At 42.4% G+C, this 25,684-nt stretch overlaps 1 protein-coding gene across 4 annotated transcripts in view; it reads right to left on the minus strand.

Annotated features, from left to right (window-relative positions):
• Positions 1-25,684, minus strand: part of NEDD4L (NEDD4 like E3 ubiquitin protein ligase) — a 907,002-nt gene that overhangs the window by 632,062 nt on the left and 249,256 nt on the right. For all 4 annotated transcript variants that reach the window (XM_029579603.1, XM_029579595.1, XM_029579588.1 and 1 more), the window contains exon 2: positions 9,461-9,534. In XM_029579603.1, coding sequence (XP_029435463.1) covers positions 9,461-9,534 — 74 coding nt within the window. The remainder of the gene's footprint in view (positions 1-9,460; positions 9,535-25,684) is intronic.

Raw genomic sequence — 25,684 nt, forward strand, 5'->3', positions numbered from 1 at the left:
GGCAGGTAGGCGGCGGCGACGAAAACCAAAGCAATTTTTTTTTTTTCAAAAAGCAACATCACACATTGCATAAAATAATTTCTCCAGCCTTAAAGCGACTTACTTTTGGGATCTGTCAAGTAAGTCGCAAAAGTAACTTACTTTTCTGAAGCCATCACGATCGTAACTCAAGACGAAGATGGCCGCCTGCACGGGGGAAAGCGTGCAATTGGCCGCTGAAGACGTGAGGTCACGTCTTCAGCGGCCAATTGCACGCTTTCCCCGTGCAGGCGGCCATCTTCGTCTTTGTCCGGAGGAGCTAAGATCATGTTCCTGATGGCTTCAGAAAAGTAAGTTACTTTTGCGACTTACTTTTGGGATCTTGACAGATCCCAAAAGTAAGTCGCTTTAAGGCTGGAGAAATTATTTTATGCAATGTGTGATGTCGCTTTTTGAAAAAAAAAAAATTGCTTTGGTTTTCGTCGCCGCCGCCTATCTGCCCGATCGGGAGGAGGGGGGGGGGGGGGGGTAGAGTCGGCGAGCCAGTGCGGGGGCGCGGGAGCCGGGGATTTTTTTTTTTTGTAGGCCTCACGGGACTGCCGGGTCGCAGTTGATGCAGCTGATGAAAGGGGTAGTGGCGGGCGCGCTGGGGGGGGGCATCCGGGATGTACTACATCAAGGAGGGTGCCAGGCTTACCGAACCGCTGCTATTGCCTCTGCTCGCAGGTCTATTTCGCCGGCTTGCTGCACGCTTTTGCTTTGCTCGGCTCTGCTTTTTCTCCTCTCCCGTCTGTCTTCGCCGCTGTGCCTCACCTCCTCCGGGTCGCAGTGGTAGCATGGCGCTGTGAGGGGGGCGAAAGGGTATATACCCATGAACGGATTTGAGTGGGAGCGCTCTGTGAAGCGGGACATGCCCGTGAGGGGCATAATGGGTGGATGCAGCTGATGAAAGGGGTAGTGGCGGGCACGCTGGGGAGGGGGGGGGGGCATCCGGGACGTACTACATCAAGGAAGGTGCCAGGCTTATTGTTTTATTGTGTTTGAGTATCTTAAGCGGTGTCGATGGATTTGTTACACAGTCCTAACTCCTACTAGGGGGAGGCGGTAAACTATCAGGTTAAGGCCGCGGCAAAACAGCGCGTTCCTAAGGAGATAATAATAGCGCCCGTTACAGTATCGGAGAGGAATAGCTAATTCCTTCATTATACAGCTTTTTCGTTCATTTACATGCTGGGTGCGGAAAGGGTTAGGTGTTTATTTTAGGAAGCGCTAAGGACGCGTGAAACTGGAGACTGTATGGCTGGATGGCCTTACTCGTCTGTATTGTGCGCTCCCAGCACGTTACAGACGGGCAATCTTTAACTGCACGTTACTGGATCGACCTGTTAGCTAGGTAAGTTTACCCGGCTAACTTCCTGCTACCTGCATTTCACAGAACTAGCCTCTGAATCTTCACAAATTCAAGCATCTGATATTTACTTGCCATGTGGCTTAAAAAATACAGTTTTTACCTATCTGTAGAAAGAAGGGGTAACAAGCAACTTGTAGGTAATAGCTTTTTAATGGACTAAGTTAATGCATCTGTGAATAATTTTTAAGAGCTTAGAGATCCTTAACCATTTTAATTTACTAATAGTAAAAACTTGTCCAAGGATGGAGAAATACTGTGACACATAGGAAGGGCATAATTGAGATGAGTGGTAGTAGAGGGTGCTTCCTGAGAGTGGACTGGGTATTTCAGAGACAGAGAAAAAGGGGTGGAGCCGAAGAGTACAGCTAGAGAGAAGGGCGGAGCTCAATTTCCATATGTGGTAGTAAACCACTGCTTCCCAATCTTTCCAAGCACCCACATTAACAAAAATATTGTGTGGCACACCAGCTTCCATGAAGCAGGCAGTGTGGAATTAGAAATGACTCATATGGCCAAAAGAAGAGCTAGGGAAGTGCTGAAAACCTCCATCAGCATCTCTTCCAAATTTTAAAGCAAAGGAAGAGAGGGGGCAAAGATGCACATGAGCCCATCACTATGCAGTAGCTCCAGCAGGAAAAGGAAGAAGCTGGTGTGGTGTGATGTGGGCAGACGGCTTGGTTAGTTACCTTGGCTACTCCTTCACTACTACTGCTGCTCACAACACTTAGAGTGAGTCAAATCAAGTGATCTGTGCATGTTCTCGCTGTCTCACTCAGCCTGGGGTTAAGACAGGGGCTTGAACTTAAAGATAGGGAAAATAAGGAAGCGTTGTGTATACTGTGTATGCTGCAAATATCCATACTGCCCACTGATTGCCACACTCCGGGGTTCATGCTGCAGCTAAAAGAAGAGACTTGCATGAGTTCATACAGGTTTCAAAGCCACTACTGGTGTCTCTTATTGCTGTGGTACAGACAGCAGAGCCCAGGAGATGATCCGTATACAAGCATCAAGCAGTGGTGACTTTTCCGTGGAACACCTGATCACATCTGAAGGCACACTGGTTGGGAAACACCAAAGTAGACAGCTGGCTGGAAAAAAAGAGAGAGAAGGGTGGGCTGGAGAGTATAGGGAGGGAGAGAGAGGGGTGGAGCTCAATTTCCATACATACAGAAAAGCAGAAAGAAAGGGGCAAAGCTCAATTCCCATTGGCCTGACAGAGAGGTGAGCTGGAGAATACAGGGAGGGAGAGGATCAGAGCTCAATTTGCATAACGACAATGCAGGTGTGGAGCAACCTTCCTCTTTATTATAGTTAGATTCCATTTTTGAGAGATTTGCCTAACATCTCCAAGCATTTAGAAATAGCATAATATATTAAACACATTGGGCCAGATTTTATAACATGCGCACGGGCGTAGAGTTGTTCGCGCCGGGTTGCGCGAACAAATCTACGCCCGATTTTATAACATGCGTGCGCAGCCGTGCGCATGTTATAAAATCCAGGGTCGGCGCGCACAAGGGGGTGCACAATTGTGCAACTTGCGCGCGCCGAGCAGCCTTCCTCCGTTCCCTCCGCCCCTGCATCTTCCCCTCCCTTCCCCTATCTAACCTGCCCCCCCCAGCCCTAACTAACCCCCCCCCTCCCCGACCTTTGTCTAAAAAGTTACGCCTGCCTCTGGGCAGGCGTAACATGTGCGCACCGGCTCTCCATCCCCCGGCCCGGTGGCCCATTTTTTCAAGCCCCGGGACTTACGAGTGTCCCGGGGCTTGCGCACGCTGCTGAGCCTATCTTACGTGTATCTTATGCGTGTAACCCTTTGAAAATCTACCCCGTTATCAATTACATACAATAAAATACAATCCAAAACAAGATACAAGAACTACTAGATACAGTCCTAATAAATCAGAACTAAAGTAAGAACATAAGAACAGGCCATATTGGGTCAGACTGAGGATCCATTAAGCCCAGGATCCGGTTTCCAACAGTGGCCAATTCAGGTCACAAGTATCTGGTAAGATCCCAACCAGTGACCAGATCCCATGCTGTTATCATGTAGGGAAAAGTAGTGACTATTTCTTGAGTTTACTTGGTTAATAGCAGTTTATTAATTTCTCCTCTAGGAATCTGTCCAAACCTTTTTTAAATCCAGTTCCGCTAACTGCATTAACCACATCCTCCAGTAATGAATTCCAGAGCACTGAATGAAAAATAATTTGCTCCAATTTGTTTTGAATGTGCTACTTACAAACTTCATGGAGTGCCCCCCCCCCCCCCCCAGTCTTTGTATTTTTTGAAAGAGTAAATGACTTACATTTACCCATTCTATTCTATTTATGATTTTATAGACCTCTATCATTAACCTGCCTCAGATATCTCTTCTCCAAGCTGATCAGAACCAACCTGTAACATTCATAAAGGAGCCATTCCATCCCCTTTATCATTTTAGTTATTCTTCTCTGTACCTTTCCAATGCAATATATCGTCTTTTGAGATAACTGCGGCCAGAACTGCACAAAGTACAGCCTTACCACGGAACAATACAGAGATATTATAACATTTGCCATTTTATTCTCCTTTCTGTCCTAAGACCTAACATTATGTTTGGTTTTTGGATCACCTCAACACAGTGGACCAAGGATTTCTAAGTATTGCCCACTATGAGGCCCAGATCCTTTTCTTGGGAAGTAACTCCTACTACAGAACCTAATGTAACTACACTATGGTTTACTTTTCACCATGTGCATCGCTTTGCACTTGTCCACATTAAATTTCATCTTCCATTTAAATGACCAGCCTTCTAGTCTTGCAAGATCCTCTTGCAATTTTTCATAATCTACCTGTGATTTAACAATTCAGAATAATTTTGTATTGTCTGCAAATTTGATCATTTCATTCATCATACTTTTCCATATAATTTACAAATATATTAAAAAGCACCAGTCCCAGTACAGATCCCTGAGGCACACCACTGTTGTCCCTTCTCCAATGAGAAAACTAATCATTTAGTCCTACTCTTACTTTATTTTTTTAACTTATTATTCACATTATACATGAGAAAAGCAAGAGGAAAATACATGTGTAATACCAGCAACATGTAAGAAAAAAAACAAAAAGAAAATATTCAAATCCAAGTCCACATCAATGGGGCTTACAAGGATAATAATAAAAGAAAATAAAAATAAAAATCAGCATAGTGAATCCCAAGGCTCATAATTACATTTATTTTGTTTCCATAGACACTCAACCCTCATTGCTGGTTGGCAGCAATTTTATCCACCATAAAGGTCTCAAGATGTAATGGATTTATAAAGACAAACTGATTACCCTAGATGGGTAACAATACATTTGCAAGGATATTTTAGAAAGAAAGATGCACCCAAAGAGATAACCCGTGTCTTTAATTACAAAAAAACTACGTAATTGAGTGTCCCTGGATACATCAGGGAACATTTGGACCATGTGCCCACAAAAGGCAACATTCCTGGTTTTTTTGAAATATTGTCTAGGAATGAGTTCTCTATCCTGCCCTATTACAAAATGAGACAATCAAAGTAGTCCTAGTAGAGATGTTTTCCACTGAGTCCTGAAGAAAAGCAGTTAGATTAATACTATTGGAAGGAATTAAAGGGTCTATGCTCCCTTCCTGTGTAGCTTTCTCTTTTGAACTCAGGAACATAGCATTTAGACTTCATCAGATAGCATCTGTAAATTTTCCCCAATATATTTCTTAAACAATTTCTACAGGTGACAACAAACAAGACTCAGGAAAATTCACTATGCGGCAGATTCTTAGCTCTACAATTGTTCTCCAACAATTCTAATCTACCTTATAAATGGCCTGTGACCGACGGCCCGCAAATGCGCAGTAGAGCACAGCTCTACTGCGCATGTGCGGGCAAGGATGTCGATCAGAAAAAAAAAATGGCGGTGGGGCCGCAGGAGCGGGAGGAGAAGCAGCGGCGCCGCGCGCGGTGCCGCTGCTTCTCCTCCCCAGATCTGCCGGCAGATCTCGGGGGGGGGGGGGTGTCACTCCCGCGCCCCCCCCACCGAGATCTGCCGGCAGATCTCGGGGGGGGGGTGTCACTCCCGCGCCCCCCCCACCGAGATCTGCCGGCAGATCTCGGGGGGGGGGTGTCACTCCCGCGCCCCCCCCACCGAGATCTGCCGGCAGATCTCGGGGGGGGGGGGGTGTCACTCCCGCGCCCCCCGAGATCTGCCGGCAGGAGCGGGAGGAGAAGTAGCGGCACCGCGCGCGCGCGCGGTGCCGCTACTTCTCCTCCCCAGATCTGCCGGCAGATCTCGGGGGGGTCACTGCCGCGCGCGCGGGAGTGACCCCCCCCGAGATCTGCCGGCAGGAGCGGGAGGAGTTAATGGAGCCGGGTGAGGGTTGCAGGAAGTCGCGCTTACGGCGCCGGGAGGAAATGGAGGTGGGTGAAGGGAGGGAGAGGGGGACTGAGTGAGTGGGAGGGAGGGAGAGGGGGGACTGAGTGGGAGGGAGTGAGGGAGAGGGGGGACTGAGTGAGAGGAGAGGGAGGGTGGAGAGGAGTGGGTGGGGGAGGGGGGTGGTGAAGAGTGAGGGGAGAGAGAATGAGGGGGAGGTGAGAGACAGAGGGATGTAGCCCGTTTTAACGGGCTTTACGGCTTGTTTATTATAAATCAAACAATCTTTCAAATTGGCTACTGCAGAAGTCTGCAATACTGTAACTTTATGAAAAAGATGTCAAATTTTCTACCACCATATTGATTTTACTATCAATTTCACAGTTTAGCATTGGCTCAAACAGAGAAATCACACAACTGTCTTGCTATAGAAGTAAAACTCTACACTAAATATCACTGGAAGTTAGTGTAACCTCTGGGCTGGTCATACCCAGATAGTGGTACCAGAGGTCATATCGCAAAGCACTTTTTCAGGTGGTAAAATTCTCATAATGTTAAAATCTCAAACTGCAGGTTTCCCAGAGTGGGGAAAGGTAACTTTCAAGGCCCTTCACATTACAATATTTAATTCCCAGTTCTTGCATACAGCACAGATGAGTGCTTAACTCCCTCTGCTGTACAAAGCACACTAGAAGCTGACTTTGGTTTCCTACAATACTTTTACTGAGACATGAAATGATGTAAATATTCTTTACAGCTGTTTAGATCACTTATCAATGTTACAAGTGCTTTAAATAAATTTGTGACTTTTTATAATCTTGCTTAAGGTTTAGATGGTAAAGCCAACTGATTCAGTCTTTAATCTAATGTTTCTCCCATCTTAGTAATTTAGGGCAAGCTCCATACTTCCCTTCCAACGTGGGTAAATTATTAAAGGTGAAATCCATTTTACACAGTGATGTACCTCCTACCTCTCCATGTAGTTTTCTCCTCTGAACTCCGAACTCCTTAGTTTCCTCACAGAACCAGAGTGACATCATATTTACTCCTCTTCTCTCTTCCAGAATATGAATGATACACCTGTTACTCCTGTTCTCCAAATCTCCAGTAGATATTCATGGACCCTATAGGGGGTCCATCCCAACTCCTTTCTCCCTTCTCCTTCGGATAGTATTTAAGTCTTCTCTCCTATGGATACTGAAGATCCACAAGTTCCTTCTCAGGGAAGCAACCTCTCCATTTCATGTTAAAGTAGCAAAGAAAATAACAGAGTCCCAAGCTAATGAGTACTTGGCCCTCAAATAAATCATAAAAATCTAAAAGGGATCGGGAGGGTGGACAAAATCTCCCATATCCAAAATAAAATTCTCCATGGAGAAGTTAAGTAAATAGCAAACAACAGACAAGATATGCTGCCTCTGGAAAAAGAAACTAAAATCCACACCATAACATAGAAATGACGGCAGAAGAAGACCAAACGGCCCATCCAGTCTGCCCAGCAAGCTACGCACTTTATCCATTTTTTCCCCTTTTTTTCTCTCCCACCTGTTACTATTGGCTTCCAGTACCCTCCAGCCCTAATTCCCCTCCACCCCACCACCAATTTAGAGAGCAGCGAAATGGTGTTCTGGCTTTATATACCAGAGGAACTCACCAAATACTCTCTTCCACATGAGGGAGATCTAGACCAACACTATAGTTGTTATTTTTTCTCCCAGACCATTAAGTAGTTTGCTCCTACACTTGTTCCTAATAGGGATCCAAGAGATCTTTCCACAGGTGTAAGATGGTCATTCAGCTGAAAACTCACGAGAAGCATGACTCTCATATTCTGAGCAAACTATAGCCTTCTTGGTTGCTTTTAATGTAAACCTGAACATATACAATGCAATAGTCAAGTCAATTAATAGCTGTCTCGTGTATAATTGATGCCAAACACTAGTGAGAGACATACGGTTGAAAATTGCTCAGAAGGCTAATAAAATGCTGACCTCATTGCCATATTGATTTGGGCCTGCGTAGAGAGCCTGAACCCACAACTGTACTTTACTGTCCTACTCTAACCCTGATATCTTCAATCCAGAATTTGCTAGTAATTCCTTCTGTGCGCCAAATACACCAGGGAAAGAATATTTTATATTGCTGGCTCTTCCTTATGGAATTCTCTTCCTGAACTATTGAAAACTGAGACATCCATAGTAGCTATTCATAAGATGTTGAAAGCTCATTTGTTTTATTTAGCATTTGAATGATTCATTTATTCTTACCCTGTGACTTTTTCAGGGGTTTTTTTCTCTACTTTTTAAATTTAATTTTCTAATTTGATTTTTAGATTCCACTTTTTCTGCCCTTCAAAGCAGATTACATTCAGGTACTGTAGGTATTTAATTTGCCTTTTATTTTAACTTTCATTTTGATTTTTATTTCTCCTTCCCATTTTAATTTAATTAGCTGTCCAACTGTTTTCAGCTGTTAGAATTGGCATGTAACTTATATAAACTAACAAGCCATTTTATAAGTAGCACACAGTGGGGATGAAAGCTAAAACAACTTATGAGGAGTATGTATAGGCAGCAAATGTGTTTACTGCAGCATTTGTGTTTTTAATGTATTTAATGTGCCTGTTTAAAGCCTGCATGTATGTTTTTTTTATAACTTGCCTAGAAATGTAGATAGGTGGGCTATATATTTTTAAATGATCAATCAAATATTTATTTACACACTTTTATATACGGAACATTTGTGGTAGCTTCATGTCGGTTTACAAAACTATCAAATAGTACAATTCATGTGTAATACAAAATACAAAGTCATAAAATATACTTAAACTCATGTCAAGTTCCTGGAAAAATTGTTCTGTAAAAATGAGAATCAATAAACAAAAATAAAACAGAAGAAAAACATTAAATATAAAATATGAAGGTAACATTAAAACAAAAACATTGCCCTAAAAATTATGAATAATTAAAATAAATCGGTCCTAACTAAAATCTGCATTGCAGTTTAAAGGAAACCCCATACTAAAGATAATATAAAAGTAGAAATAAATTAAATAAAATTTGCTGTATAAATGGACTAGTTCAGAGGTGATAGTGGCCAAAACCAACTATAACCAGAAAACAAAAACAGAAACATAAAGAGAACAAAAAAAAAAACAAGAGACAAACCAAAGGGAGAGTGTTACAGGAGCATGGGATCAGCCAGGTGAAGTAAAAGCTTGTTCAAACAGCCACGTCTTTAGGGTTTTTTTGAATGGGTTTATGTTTGCCTCTAACCGAATCTCAACTGGGAGTAGGTTCCAGAGTTTTGGTCATGCCAATGAAAGGGCCCTTTCCCTGACCACATTTAAATGAGCTGATTTTGGTGAAAGAATCGTTAATAGCACTTTACCTGAAGATCTTAAGTTATGCTGTGGGACATGAATGTGAAGGGATGCGTTCAACCATTATTTATTATTGTTAGACATTTGTATTGGACACTTTTCCAACCAAGTAAATGAACTATGCAAAAAGCAAAATGTGGAAATGCCAACTTGGAACAAATGAAATGCACATCTGAAAAAAAGAAAAAACGGGACCATATCACGCAACTACTTTCCTAAATTAATCGATTTTCTTTTTATTTATGCGGGAGGGTGTTATTGTAATTGCACACTTTGCTGATCTCTATGCTGAAAGCACCACATACCTGGCTCCGAAAATATCCTTTTTCGCAAGATCAATGCCTGAAACCACCTTAACTCTGAGGATACGAGATTCTTCCTAGAAGACAAAAAAAAGGGGGAATTCAGAATTTCCTCAGGTGATGTGTGGCTTTGATTTTACATGTAAATGCAATTTCATTAACATACAGTTCAGCTCCTGAAAGGCATAAATTCAGAGAAAATGTGTTACTCGAGGACTTGATAACAAAAAAAAGTAACACCATTAAAAAAGTGTGAAAAAGCCAAGTGTTGCTAATTGAGTCCAAACAAAAGGTTTTAAATACAAAGATTATGTCTCATAAATCATGTTTTTCTCAAACAAATTCCAGTCTGTGCCTAGTCGGTTAACTGGCTATAATACACAAAACGGTAACAGATCCACTATCACTCTAATTTGCACAGGAGTTTTTTTGCAGGTTGCGCTACCTTTCAGGCCCATACAGTAAAATCTGCGGGAGAGCCGGCGCTCCAAGAACAGCGCCCGCTCTCCCGACGCGCGCCCAGGTACCTCTCCTCTCCAGGCACGCGATTCAGTATTTAAATTAGGGCCCACGCTAACTAGCGTGTCCCTAGCGCCTCCTTATTGGTGTAAGCAGCGGCTGTCAGCGGGTCTGACAGCTGATGCTTAATTTTATCGGCGTTGGTTGTCAAACCCACTGACAGCCACAGGTTCGGAAAACGGACACCGGCAAAATTGAGCATCTGTTTTCCAACCCGCGGGCAGATTTTGGGGGGGGTTTTTTTGTTGTTTTTTTTTGGGGCCTCCGACTTAATATCGCTATGATATTAAGTCGGAGGGTGTACAGAAAAGCAGTTTTTTCTGCTTTTCTGTACGCTTGCCCGGTGCGGTCTGAAATTAACTCCTGCCTTTGGCTTGGCCGCATATTTTGCTTTCTGTATTGCGGGTGACTACTTAATAGGCTCATCAACATGAATTTGCATGTGATGAGCGCTATTAGTTTCGGAGGGGTTGGCCGCGTATTTTCCACGCACTATTACCCCTTACTGTATAAGGGGTAAAAATAGCACATCGAAAACGCGCGGCCAAACGGGGGCCTGTTTGTAAAGAACAAAAAAAGGAATTGTACATTACTTTTTGAAACCACAAAGCTCCCCCTCCTTCAGATTCATATTTTAAAGGGCCATATCCGAGACCTCAAAGGCTCATAGACTAAACATAGCATTGTGGTTTTTTTGTTGTTGTTTTGTATTTAATGTGTCAAGATCATGGATAAATAACACAGAATATGGAAGGCTGGCAATCCTGTCAGGTCACCACCAAATGCCTCTTTCAGTTTGCTGTCTGAGACAACGAAATCTGTGTGGAAATTAGAGGAAAGCATTATAAATGAGTACTGGTTTAATTTGGCTTCAGGGTGGACCCCATACTGGTCTAACCTTTTTCTGATCCCCTACTGCTAAATGCATTGAAACAAACAAGCTTCAAAAATAAAATGTTCTATTCTACACTCCACTTCATGGCCAGTTAAAAGAACCCAGGAAGTCATAAATTGTGTAACCTTCTGACCCTCATTTAGGTCAGTTTCACTATTTTCTACACCTATTACATTTTTGTTGCTTTTTTTCTCTTGTTTTCAGGCAGATTAACAGGCAACCACATTGCTTTTTTTCCTAATATGCTCTTTTTTCAAGTGGCTTCTTAATCAGAAGACCTTTTTTCCATTCTGTGCCTATGGAAATCGGGTTATTAAATAAGTTCCTAATGCTGGGTACTTGCCAGATACTTGTGACTTGGATTGGCCACTGGAAACAGGATGCTGGGCTTGATGGACCCTTGGTCTGACCCAGTATGGCATATCTTATGTTCTTAAACATAGGGTTAAAAGGGACCACATGAGGTCATCTATCTACCCCCACTGCCTCTAGGGAGGATCCATTAAACCTAAACCAACTCAAGTGGAAATTTCTCACTTCTCTTCTTGAAGACGCATTAACAGAAATTCCAGCAAATACTCTTTTCCAGTACTTCCACTACTACAGTTAGCTTAGTTTCCTAATGTCCAACCTAAATCTATCCAGCTATAATTAAAGTCTACCTCCACCAACATTTACTAATTTGCATTTAGTTCACACCTTTTCATGGGTAATTCAAGGTGAGTTCCATTCGGAGAGCTTACAATTTACGTTTCTACCTGAGGCAATGGAGAGTGACGCGAGGTCACAAGTAGCATCAGCAGGATCTGAACCCTGGCTTCCTCAGTTTTCCGCCTGCTGCTCTAACCACTAGGCTACTCCTTCACAATCCCTTTATACTAGGGCCAGATTTACGGTGTTTTGCCACAGAAATATCAGCTGCCCCAACTCATATAAGACAGAGAGAAACACGTCTCTCTCTCTCTACATGTGGATACTTTAGATGGAGTTTCTGAATGCTACTTTTATTCCTTTTCAATCCTTACGATCTTGTGCCCATTGTACTGCCATGGACAGGGGGGCATCTCCTCTCACTTTTTGTCCATGGCAGCCAAGAGCCTACACATTCAGGCCCTCTCTCTCTGCACGCAGGCTCTAGCTCCGTCTCTTAGGGGTGGGCAAACTGGCCAAGCCACTGCAGTGGCTCTTCTCCCTGTCTCAGGGTTTAGATAGATTTCTCCTCCTCGCCACATTTGAAGTTTAGGGGTGTCATGCATAGCAACTGCCAATCTGCATTCAGGATCAGGGTGACGAGGCAAGCCAGCAAGTCTTTTCCTTCCCCTTTCTAGGTGGTGTTGAGTTACAACTTTAAGTCCTTCCTATCCTTCATTCTTCTCTCCCTTTCTCTATCTATGTCCTCCAAACCATCACTTTGCTTCTCTTCCATCAGTTGAGCTCCCTCCATCTCCCCTTCCTTTCCTTTGCTCTCTCTTCTTTGCTCCCCCCAGTCAAAGCCAAATCCTCTCTCCTTGAAAATGTCAAAGTTGCACCTCCGACTGATTAACTGGATTTTTTTTCCTGCTGTCCGAGTAACTCAGTCTACCTCTGGCTGTACCAGGAGCAGTAGTACAATCCCTTCTCCTTACCTTGTTAAATGCATCCGCTCTAAACATGATAAATAAAGATACAGATGATAGGTGACTGCAGGGACAGTCAGTGTTGCTCTGTGGCTTTGTCACTGCCATACCACCTCTCCCACTATTACTACCTGCTACATGAGGACTTGTGCTTCCTCACAACAACCTGATGGAAAACGAAGCATGTGAACTAGGATGGAGAACCTCTGTCTCACTCAAGGGAAGCGTTCCCTTTACTCTCGTTCTTCTTGTGGGCAAGGCCCCCTTCAGCCAAGGGTACACCCCCCCTGGTTTACGTGCAAGCACTACTCCTTTGTTTACACTCCTCATCCCCACTTTCTGTATCTGAATATTGCTATCAAAGTAACCATTCCCAGGCTTCTCCTTTCCAAGCTAAAGAGGCTTTTCCAGCACCTCTTTCAACCTTGCCTAAGACATCTTATTAGACCTCTCATTTTTGTTGCTTTTCCCTGTACAAGACACTCCCAATATTGGATGCAGCACTCCAAATACAGGTTGTACTAACACCAAGTACAGTTGTAAAACTTCTTCACTTTTCCTACCTATGATACACCTGTTAATATGTCACAAAATCGGTGCTAGCATTTTTATAACAGTACTGACTCAATAACAGATACTCTGATCTGCAGTATTACTCTCTAGTCAACCATTCCCCAGTTTCTTTATATGTATTCAATTTTTCTTTTCTAAATGTAATCCCCTATGTACTTGTTATCAGCCATGATTTTTATGTGAATTGTCTCTGCAATCTTCCAAGTCATCAAGGGAAACTGTGATAAATAATAGTCCCAAGAGTGAACCCTGGGGAAATTCACTTGATGGGTCTCCCTTCAGAATTTTATTAAACACTAGCCCCTCTGAATATGTTACTCAGCCAGTTCACAAACATCTTATAGTATGATATAGCCCAAACATTCCCAGTTTCCGCATACGAGAAAGAATTTGTAATATATTGCATTTACGGATCCCTCCTCTACATATCAATGGAAAAACTGGGATGTTTTAGCAAGACCTGTTCTTCATTAAATTCATTTCTTTACACGAATATCCAAATGCTTTAAATCTGACTGATGATTTGCTCTAGGTACTGAAGAGAAAATGATTGGTTTGTAATTAATTGCCAGGATCCCCTTTGTTCTGAAGGCAAGACACCATGGGGGTCATTTACCAGATGGATCGCACGTGAAAAGTCCCTTATCGCGTGTGATACCAAGATGGGGGCGGAGTCAGCCCCGGAAGAGGAGGAGTCGGGGCGTCACGGGGCTGACTCCGTGAAGATGCCGCGGACGATGAAAAGGTAGGGGCCTTTTCGCGTCCTATTTCGCACCCAATAGCTACACCTTCTATGGTGGCGCTATTAGGTGCGAAACCGGCAGTGATCGCACCACGGCGGTGCAATCGCTGCCGGCTAGCGCAGGACCGCCCCCCGCTTCGGCCCCCCGCTTTGGCCCCCCGCCCCTCATTACCTAAAGTATCATAGGCCTGTGATACTTTAGAAAATGAGGCCCCATATTTGCTAATGTCAGAGATGCTCTCATTTAGTATCAACTTTCAAGGTACAGCAAAAGCCCAAATCCACTATAAAATAAAAATGACAGCAAAACCTAAATCCAGATGTAATGCTTTTGCAATTTTAAGATATTTTAAACAATTTACAGAGCAAGAGCAAGAGGGTAGATAAAGAGAAAAGAGGAGGAGGAGGAGAAGGAGGATCCAGGGATCCTGCACTGCTGCAGAGAGGAAGAGTTAGGTCTCAGGGCAGAGAAGGGAGAAAGATGAATGCAAGAGCACCAGAAGCTGGCAAGTGATGCTACAGAGAGGAAGGTAGATGCAAGGTGACTGAACCATAGCTGGAAAGTGAGCGCACCAGACATGGCCACTTCTGCATGGATGTGCCTTCTGTGCAGGTAGGTGTTACCAATAAGTTGGATCTCTTTCCTGCTTTGCTCACTTAATTTTGTTGGTGGCAACTACCTGCACAAAAGGTACTGCCATGTGTACGAAACAAAAATGTTGATTAAACATCCACCCCCAGTCCTGAGCAAATCTGACCAGCATAAATGAATTTTGGCTAATGCAATTGGATCTGAAATACAATGGCCAAGCCTTAGATCTGGTCCCTTTTGTCAACTATTTAAGTAAAATGAAGAATGTTTTCTTTAACAAAATACTGCTCAATTAAATTAAGCTGTGCTAAAATCTTATCCTTTGACTTTCCCTATTAAAAATAGGGCATTCCACATTGATGGGACACTTTTGAGACCACCAACAGGGCTTGCAGTTTCCCTATGAAAATGTGGGCTGGCAGGGGAAGCAGATAACTTTTACCTGTGTACTTTCATATGCTTTGAAAATGGTGCAAAATACCCGCAAGAATTTCAAAATGAAATCCCTGCTCATATTTTCCCTTCCTCAAACTAATCCTGCCCCTTTTATTTCACAGATGTCAGTGTGGGGAAAGGAGGAGGGTGCAATTTTCAACTGTAAAAAGTTTTATAAATGACCCTACCAATCTAGTGCTAAGAAAATGTACTGCTGTCCAGTAAGAAGAAATGCCAGAACAAAAGTCACCAGAAAGTTCCTAAAAATTAACTCCAATGTTCATGTACTTTTACTGAAAAAGCAGCCCAAAGTGAACCTTTTAAGCAGTGTAAAGCTAATTTGTGTGGGGGTCAATGTAACCGTCGAAAACAGGTTCAAATGGGAAACCCCCAATGTTAACCGGGCTGTTATCTTTTACAGAGTTGCCGCTAGCTCTGTAAATCTCATGACAGCTAGGTGCTGGTCCTCACATGCTGTATTTATACAGATATACAGTAAGGTGTGGCAGTTCTCCATTACCATCTGCTTTGTCTTCTACAATATTTCTCAATGCTACTGAGAAAAATACAGGCACATGATAACAGACGCAAAGATGCTGAAATAGCACAAGCTTGAAACTCGTGAGCAGTAGCACCAACTGTCAAGACTTCAACATTAACTACCGAATATTTAAGTTAAAAAAAAGAAAAAAAGAAAAATGTACTAGATGATAATCTGTGCAGCATCAAGGTATTAATATGCATTAATAATACAAAGCTCACTAAGCTGACCCTACAAACTTTCAGTCAACTGACAAGGCACTATATAAATCAGCAAAGGAGGAATAACAATTTCCCCAGAGTATGAAAACAAAAACTTTTCCTCAAATAAAATTAACCATTACAAAAATGAAGGGACCCATGAATACCAAAAGGATTTTCTACATGACAAATTATTCCATCATATGGAAAACACATTAAGAATATTGATCGAAAACCTGAAAATAAATTACATTTCCTGAAATGTCTTTGAATATGCATATTTCTGCTCTGCAATATTACACACAAAAATCATCAAGACTTGAAAAACAAGGTTAAAGTAAACCCCAGCTTTTCCTCTAAACTATGTTATTTTTCTTTTTTACTTTACCTAAGAACTTAGTGCAAGATGTACCAAACAAATTTTCCCACTCTGCATGCCAATAAATCAGGCCCTATATTTACTGTATTTGAGAGAAAAAAAAAATAAAGAACTTGGAAACCCACTTCAGATTTACGAACTTAGCTGAAATTTGCAAAGACCCAAAACAAAATACATGCACTTACCAGAAAGCTTTTTAAAAAGTAAGCAGTGAACACAATGCTAAATATTCAGATTAAACAGGCAAATGACCAGAAAACACACACACGCTGTCAACAGTATGCGGAAGTCATGGCTGGCTGAGGCAGTAAATTTCCATTCCCAAGGTAACCAGGTCAAGGGACAATCATTTTAATGTGGCATCTCAAACAGGTTTCTGGCTGAACAAGGTAGGCTTTCTTTCTTAATATAGGTAGAGACTTTTTTCTCCTGATTTCAGGGAAGATAGGGGTAAATTTCCACTGTACAGTAGCGCTAGAATTAAGAAGGTTTACTAAAGCCACAAACTATTCCTACAGCCAGAGTTCTGACATTTCTTCTGGAAAAAGAAATAAAGCGCACCCAGCTTGCATGATGGTACACTGTGCTGCAGAAATCCAACTGTAAACGCAATTGTAATTAAAAGATCTGAAAACTTGAAGCTGTGTCTGGAACCTCACGGCAAAAAAGTATCTTTGTATTAGAGAATACATAAAGGCAAATGTCTTAAACTGTGTTAATGTTCACAATCACATTAGCACACGCTAAAAGTGCCATTAATATGCAGTGCGTAGATTATGTGCTCTGCCAGCACTTTTTGTATGCATTATTTAGTTATTGCGAACATCAGTGCAAAATCTAAGACAATGAGCTGCAAAATACTGAAAATCAGCTTATTAAATGCATAGTTAAATAGTATGTATTAAAATGTGCAATCATTAGTGCAACAATCTTTAATGCAACAATCTTAACCATACCCCAGAGAGGTGCAGTTAAGGGGTTTTTTTTTTTTGCATCATCAGCATTAACGTGCTAAATTTAATGCAAGTAATTTAACGCACAAGTGAGCTGCATGTCATTAACAGGGATCATTATTGCAAGATAATAGTCGTGCACTAATGGCCCATGTTATCACATTTTAGTATATCAACCTCAAAGCGTTTTAATTAAGAATTTCACTTTTTTTTCATACTTAAGACCAATGACTGCTCCCTCTAAACAGTATTAAAATTCATCTACTGTGCAGTAAAGTGGTCACCACATTACTCTACATAAATGTGCCAAAAATAGTTTTACTGATATTTATGGTTAAGAATGGGCAGTTGCTATTCCAGGCTTTTTGTTGTTGTTTTTTCCATTTAGGCTTTCAATTTAATTTGTTGCTGGAGTCTCACTTTCAAATCTGTATTATTGTCTCCACTGACGTGGGAGCTCCTCGGCAGGTTCATTTAATCTGCTTGGCAGCAGAGTACGGACGAACAATATACCCAAGCTGACGCGGAAGTTTCTTAGGGAAGACCCAGAGCAAAGCTGCACAGCGGAGTAGATGTAAAAAAAATGCAAGGCACTGAAGCTGATTTCATGGAGCCAACTGTTCAGAGCTGCAGCTTCTTGTGGGCACAAAAAGAGATTAAGTGGAAAGTGTGCAGATAATTTGGCACAAAGAAAAAGTGAAACTCATCAGGCCAAAATGAGACATTTCTTTAAATATTTTAAGAAGTCTTAGAACCAGATATGCTAAAATCTCAAAGGTGTGTGAGGGGTGGGGAGATGGGGGAGAGGAACAGCCTCGGGTGTAACATTTAGAAAAAACATTTTTTTTCCACAGAAAGCATAGTAGATGCATGGAATAATTTCCTAATGGAGCTGGTGGAGGCATAAGCAGTTATAGAATTCAAGAAGGCATAGGATAAATTCTGTCATATTTTGTGATTTGTATTTCAAATTTGTTGTATCTGGTTTGGGCAATCCATGACCAAAAGATTATAAGTGTGAAACAGAACAGAATAAAATAAGCACCTAGGATCCTTTTCTTGTGAAGAAATCAACCAGGTTTATCTCATTGCAACAGGAATTAAACTGGAATTATATGTATATGAGCAGAATCTATGTTTAGACTGACAAGTATGAAAGGAATCGCAGAGCAATTCACGAGAGCTTTTTTTTCCTAAAAATGATATATAACATAAGTTGGTTTAGATCCAGTCCCACAGTCACCCCCCCCCCCCCCCCTGGCTGTCTTGAATTGGGGATGGAGGGTACTTGGAATTTTCAGCAGCCCCGCCCCCAATGTCAAACCACTTCCTGTTCCTTGGAAGCACCAGTGGGGCAGGAGCTGCAGTGACCCATATGCATCCGCCCCCCATTTTAAATATCTTGATCTTGAAGCCTGCAACCCCCCAGGATCAGTCCTATCCCCAGGGCGGAGTCTCAGTAGAGTCTCAGAAGAGAAGTGACTCAGATTACATAAGAGCTTCATGAATTAAGACATTCTTGGACTCAATACAAAACTTTAATTTTACAAACTAGTTTATGAAGCAAAAGTCCATTTATATTAGGCGAGCTGAGAAATTCTGTTGGATGCAAAAGGTTGGCAAATGCTTATTTTATACTCTCTTGTATTTTACTAGTTTTTGCTTTACATTTTCAGCTACACCATTATATTTAATGGGAATATTTTTTTTTTCATTCTTGGGCTAAACCTGTAATTTTTATGGGAAAACTATCTCAGTTTCTAGCTTTTTCATGGCTCTACCTCTCCTGAAAACTTTTGCTGTATTTGAAAACATTTTTAGTCTGCTTATAGTGAAAATTGTCATGCTAAGCCGATCACATCTTAACAAAGCAATAAAATCACAAACAGAAATAACAATGAAAACATAAAAATCAATTAAATGCTTCATTAACCAGTAAAGTCTTAAGCTGTTTCCTGAAGGCTTTTAAATCAGACAACAACTAAAGCTCTACTGGCAACTCATTCCATAATTTAGGACTAATCAATCATAAAGCATGATCCGTGTTGCCTGCATTCGGACTTCCCCCCTCATAGGGACCACCAGGAACTGATGATTAGCAGATCTCAGAGGTTGATAGGTTGGTAATACTTGAACATTTTAGCAATAACTGGAAAATGAACAGTTTTTAATGCTTTAAAGACCATGATCAACACTTTAAACTGTAACCAGTACAAAATCGGTAACCAATGAAGCTGCTGCAAATGGCCTTTCTATAACCAACTGTGCTGCTGAGTTTTGTTACAGCTGCAAAACTCGCAGACTATTTTGCAGTAGTCCGACAAACAATGAATTACAATAATCCACAGTAGTCAAACTGAAAGCTTGACTACAATTCTGAAATCCACCACATCCAAACAAAGCCTAAGATGATGAAGAAGACGAAGCTTAAGATAACCTGAGGAGAGAATAGAGTGCAGCTGGATCCTAAAATCCAGGTTGATATAAAAAAAATAACCCCAAGGTTTTTTATATGATTCACATAAGGAACAATCTCCCCATCAACCGCAATAGTTGGTAAAGTTTACGGTCTGAGCCTCCACGAAATCCATAAGGCTTTTGATTTATCAAAATTCAAAACAAACATTTGAGTGTATCCATTCCCCAACTGCTGACAAACATTGAGTAATACGACTATGTAAATGCTTGCTATCACTTGAACTAGCAAAATGCAATTGAACATTATCTACATTACATCTAAAAAGACATTGAAAGAGCCCAACAGGGAACATAAAGAAAGCAGATATACACTGAAGAGGGTGGGAAACAGGATAGACCCCTGAGGAATATCCACATTAGATATAAACCAATCCAATGTATTAGAACTGAGATACCTGTTGCTGCCTGAAATCAAAAAATGATTGAAACCATTGACAAACCTTACCTCAAAACCCAATTTCCTCAACCGATCCATTAGCATAGAGTGGCTAATCAAATTAAAGGCTGAGGAAACATCTAAATAAATTCCAATCACGTCACCCCTGAATCAAGCTTTCAAAGAATATAATCATTCACCACAATCAAGACTGATTCAGTACTATGATACTGTCTAAATCCACACTGATTATCATGGAGAACATTATTAGTATCCAAAAAACCTTTCAAGTGCTTAAAAACAACTTTTTGAGATAGGCCTATAATCTCCACATTCGGCTGACCACAAATACCCTTCTTAGGCACTAAATGAAGCTGTGATTTTGTCTACTTGGGACCATACCTTCTGACAAGGACAAGTTTACCAGGTTAGCCAAAAGTCCAGTAAACTCATTCTTCAATGAAGAGAAAAGCCATGAAGGATATGGGTCCAAAGAGCAATCTTGGACACCATAGTTTCTACCTCTTTTCGTGACACTAACTCAAGGGCTTCCCACTTAGTCTCACAAGAATCTATTACTGTGTTAATATCCTCTGTCCGTTGGACTGGGCCCTAAGCACCAGATTAGCTGACTTAGAAATGCAAAATTCTGGGCTGAGAATCCAGGCTGCATATGTTGCCTATCTGAAGATTTAATGTCCATTAATTATATAAAATAATTCCTTTGGCCGATTCAATGACGACATTAACCTTTCAGAAAAAAAGGCCTTATTGGCAGTGTTAACCTAAGCCCTATAAACTTTGAGCTTCTTGAAATAAATTCTTATGCTCGATAGAAGGATCTCTATTTCACGCTGTAGATTGAAAATTTCAGAAGATAACGTGTACATGGATACACAAAGCGAATACATATACAATGTTTTAAAAGAAAAAAGCACTAGAAGTGATGAGTTTGCAATATTCCACTTTTAAGATTTACAAAATTTATAAGACCAATATAAGTCAATATCATGCGCATTGAGGCTGGGTCAATTTTAGAACATCCCATTTATGCATATAAAATCACATGGAAACATATAGAAACATAGAAATGACGGCAGAAGAAGACCAAACGGCCCATCCAGTCTGCCCAGCAAGCTTGTGGACTTTTTTTTTTCCTCTCATACTTCTGTTACTCTCGGCCCTTTATAACCTTTTGGATCTATTTCCCTTCCACCCCCACCATTAATGTAGAGAGCAGTGTTGGAACTGCATCTAAGTGAAATATCTAGCTTCCTATAAGCAAGCTACACCCATGCTTATTTGTTTACTCAGACTATGTAATTTGGACCTTGTTGGTTATTGTCTGTATATGGATCCACTTTACTTCATTCTCCCCTGTCATTGCAGCAGAGAACTATGTTGGATATGCATTGAAAGTGAAGTATCAGACTTTCTCCCCTGCCATTGAAGCAGAGAGCTATGCTGGATATGCATTGAAAGTGAAGTATCAGGCTTATTTGGTTTGGGGTAGTAACCGCCGTAAAAAGCAAGCTACTCTCCGCTTATTTTGGGAATACAAATCCTTTTTTCCACATTTTCTCTTGCCGTTGTAGCTTAGAGCAATGTTGGAGTCGCATTAACTGTGTGTATATTTATTGAATAAGGGTATTGTCTCCAGGTAGTAGCCGTCATTCCCGTGAGCCACCCTCTCTTCCTTCACATCCTCTAGCCTTTATGGATCCACAGTGTTTATCCCATGCTCCTTTGACGCGAAACACGGCCGTGTCGGGGCTTTGTATCATTCACTGCTATACATTCTAATGCTCCCATCTTACTTCTTAAACTTCTGGCATTAGCATACAAACATTTCAAAGTTTGTTTTTTGTTTGTATTTTCATTCTGCTTTTTAATTGATAGGGATAAGTTGGAATTTTTTAGCTCTAGTGACTTTTTAGTTACAGGCACTTGGACTACTTTTCTTATTATTGGAACCTCACTGTCGGCATGCCCTAATTCTAATGCATCATTAGTATCCTTTGAAGATACCTCTCTATGAACCATGCACTGCTGAGTGACTGTCAGCTTTCCCCTTTGTTCTAGTTTAAAAGCTGCTCTCTCTCCTTTTTAAAGGCTAGTGCCAGCAGTCTGGTTCCACCCTGGTTAAGGTGGAGACCATCCCTTCAGAAGAGACTCCCCCTTCCCCAAAAGGTTCCCCAGTTCCTAACAAAACTGAATCCCTCCTTCCTTGCACAATCGTCTCATCCAAGCATTGCGACTCCAGAGCTCTGCCTCTGGTGACCTGCACGTGGAACAGGGAGCATTTCAGAGAATGCTACCCTGGAGGTTCTGGATTTAAGCTTTCTACCTAAGAGCCTAAATTTGGCCAGAACCTCCCTCCCACATTTTCCTATATCATTGGTGCCCACATATACCACAACAGCCAGCTCCTCCCCAGCACTGTCCAAAATCCTATCTAGGTGACGCATGAGGTCCGCCACCTTCGCACCAGGTAGGCATGTTACCAGGCGAACCTCACGCCCACCAGCCACCCAGCTGTCTACATTCCTAATAATAGAATCACCAACTATGAAGGCCAACCTAACCCTTCCCTCCTGGGCAGTAGGCCTTGGGAAGGTATCCTCAGTGAGAAAGGACAATGCATCACTTGGAGAGCAGGTCCTTGCTACAGGATCCACCAGGGCTGCTAGTCTGAAGTTGGGACTTGACTACTATGTCCCTGAAGGTCTCATCTATATACCTCTCTGTCTGCCTCAGCAACTCCAGGTCTGCCACTCTAGCCTCCAGAGATCGGACTCGTTCTCTGAGAGCCAGGAGCTCTTTGCATCGCATGCACATGTACAACTTCTCACCAGCGGGTAAAAAATCATACATGTGACACTCGATACAAAAGACTGGGAAGCCCCCCTCTTGCTGCTGGACTGCTGCCTTCATCTCAATTTTGTTCAGTTCCTAGTTATGTTTTAGGTTGCTATGGGAGTAGGAATATATGTCTAATTAACGTCCTTTAAATGTATTACTGAATTCACTATATGTCTGGTAGTGGCCTACAGGGGACTGATCAAACTCTCAATAAAGTTTTTGTTGGTTTGTTTTTTTTTGTGAAAGTGGCACCTGCCTATAAATTAAAGGATGAGCTGTAGGAGGGTGAGGGGTGGAAGGGTTGGGAAATACAAACAGTCTAACTTCAGTTAGTCAGCCAGAGTGACTCACTGCTCTCTTGATTAACAAATGTTGGTACCTAATCAAACCAAATCACACTACCTCAACACCTTTCCAAGGTGAGTAACTGAGCTGACCTTTTCAACCTTTTTACTTAGGTATACACTGCTCCTAGCTTATTTCTAGCTTATGGCTACTTTTTTTTTTTTTTAAATACAAACACTCAGTTCTGCTTACTAGCTGCCTTACAGACTTTTAAAAATAAACACACTAACTAGTGCTTACTGAGACGCCATGTTTTAGATCTATAAGAGATGGTAAAGATTGTCCGGGATCTATGAATATTTGTGCCCAGAATTTAAATACCGAAGTCCCCTGAAGAAGGCTGTTGCAGTTGAAACATGTGCCATGTTGGGAGATAAAGAACAGTTGTGGCTGTTTTGAATGATCATTTATTGGGCTAAGTATAACCTTTTATGAACTTAATTGCACTTTAGCTTTTTTGCACAATTTTTTGCTACAAGAGATGCGTTAATAAAAACTATTTCAGCACTTTAAATAAAAAGAATTTTTTGAGATGTTTACAATGAGAGACAAATGATTAGATGAAAATTTGCTCTATAAGGCTGACGACTGCCTGCGGCTCATTGTGGGCGAGAGACAGTAGATTATAATACATTAGAGCATTTGCTGCCGCTCTGTGCAAAACACTGCACGGAGCGGCAGTAGCCACAGAGGTATTCACGGAGCGGGATGCCAGTGGTTGGTGTTCCACCTTCCGGAGCGGAAGGATGGAGGGCTGCCATCTCCAAAAAAAAAACCAGGGGTGGGTAAGAGTATGGGGCAGGGGAGTGGCCTGCTTGTTGCAGTGGTTGCTACCCCTAATTGAGCTGGATGTTCACTTGGATGCAGATCCGGCGCTGCTCTCTACATTGGTGGCGGGGTGGAGGGGAATTAGGGATGGAGGGTACAGGAAGCCAATAGTAACAGGTGGGTGATAGAAAAAGATTTTTAAAAAAGGATAAAGTGCGGAGCTTGCTGGGCAGACTGGATGGGCCATTAGGTCTTCTTCTGCCGTCATTTCTATGTTTCTATTTGTATATGATATTTGGGTAATAGAATTATATTCTATTTCCCCTCTTTTTTGGTGATTTGTGGTAGTTATTGCGAGAGGAGAGTTGCTTCTGTGTTTTTTTATTCAATTATCTTTGTCATATCTCCCCTTTCCCACAAGGTATACATTTTTGCATCTTTAAACTCCTATCCCAATAAGCTAGGAGTGGCTACCTCCGGTCCCCAAGAGCCACAAACAAGCCTGGCTTTCTGGATATCCACAATTAACATGCATGAGAGAGATCTGTATACAATGTAGGCAGTAGGGATGTGCAGAGGGAAGCCATACGTTGCATTCGGGATTCGGATTCGTCGGGGAGCAGATACGTTGCATTCAGCTGTATGGCGCCCTGATGCGTTAATACGGCAATTTCTATTCGTGTCCCAGCTAAAATTAAAATTAACTACAACCCCCCACCCTCCTGACCCCCCCCCCCCAAGACTTTCCAAAACTCCCTGGTGGTCCAGCGGGGGGGTCCGGGAGCCATCCCCTGCACTCTCACACCCTCGGTGCCGGTTTCATCATGGCGCTGATAGCCGTTGACCTACTATGTCACGGGGCAACCGGTGCCATTGGTCAGCCCCTGTCACATGGCCATCGGCACCATCTTGTGCTCCTACCATGTGACAGGGGCTGACCAATGGCACCGGTAGCCCCTGTGACATAGTATGGGCAAAGGCTATCGGCGCCATTTTGATTACTGGCATCGATGGCCCGAGGGCAGGAGATCGCTCCGGGTCCCCTGTTGGACCCCTATGGACTTTTGGCCAGCTTGGATGGGCCTCCTGATCCAGCGGGAGTCAGGGAGCGACCTCCTGTACTCCGGCCGTCGGATGCCAGTACTCAAAATGGCGCCGATCGCCTTTGCCCTCACTATGTCACAGGGACCAACGGTCGGCCCCTGAGACATAATGAGGGCAAAGGCGATCGGCTGCCAGTAATCAAAATGGTGCCGATAGCCTTTGCCCATACTATGTCACAGGGGCTACCGGTGCCATTGGTCAGCCCCTGTGACATAGTAGGTCAAAGGCTATCGGCGCCATGATGAAACCGGCACTGAGGGTGTGAGAGTGCAGGGGATGGCTCCCGGACCCCCCACTGGACCACCAGGGAGTTTTGGTAAGTCTTGGGTGGGGGGGGGTCAGGAGGGGAGGGGTTGTTTCAATTGATTTATTTAGGCTGCCGAATAATTCGGCTAAGATTCGTGTATTCGTGGGGAATCGCGATATGTTTCGCTTCCCCACGAATACAACGAAAAAGGCAACATCCGTTGCGGATTGCCAATACGTAGGGACCAAATGCACACCCCTAGTAGGCAGTGCCTGCAAACCTATTCCATGCATATTCATTGTGGATATCTTGAAAACCAGGCCACTGTGTCTCCTCTAAGGACCAGAGTTGGCTACCCTTGCCATAAGGCTTCATGATGAAGACCATTAGCCATTTTAGTAGCTGACTTCAGAACCAACTTTATTTGGTTGATATCCTTTTGAAGGTGCAGCCTCCATATGAGGTCTCACCAGAGACCTCATATGGAGTAGTGTGTATGAAGCATTATTACCTCCTTTTTCCTGCTGGCTATTTATTTCCCTATGCACCAAAGCAACTTTCCAGCTTTTGCCATCACCTTGTATGACTGTCTGGCCAACTTA

This window comes from Rhinatrema bivittatum, chromosome 1, assembly GCF_901001135.1.
Source record: "Rhinatrema bivittatum chromosome 1, aRhiBiv1.1, whole genome shotgun sequence".
NCBI lineage: Eukaryota > Metazoa > Chordata > Amphibia > Gymnophiona > Rhinatrematidae > Rhinatrema > Rhinatrema bivittatum.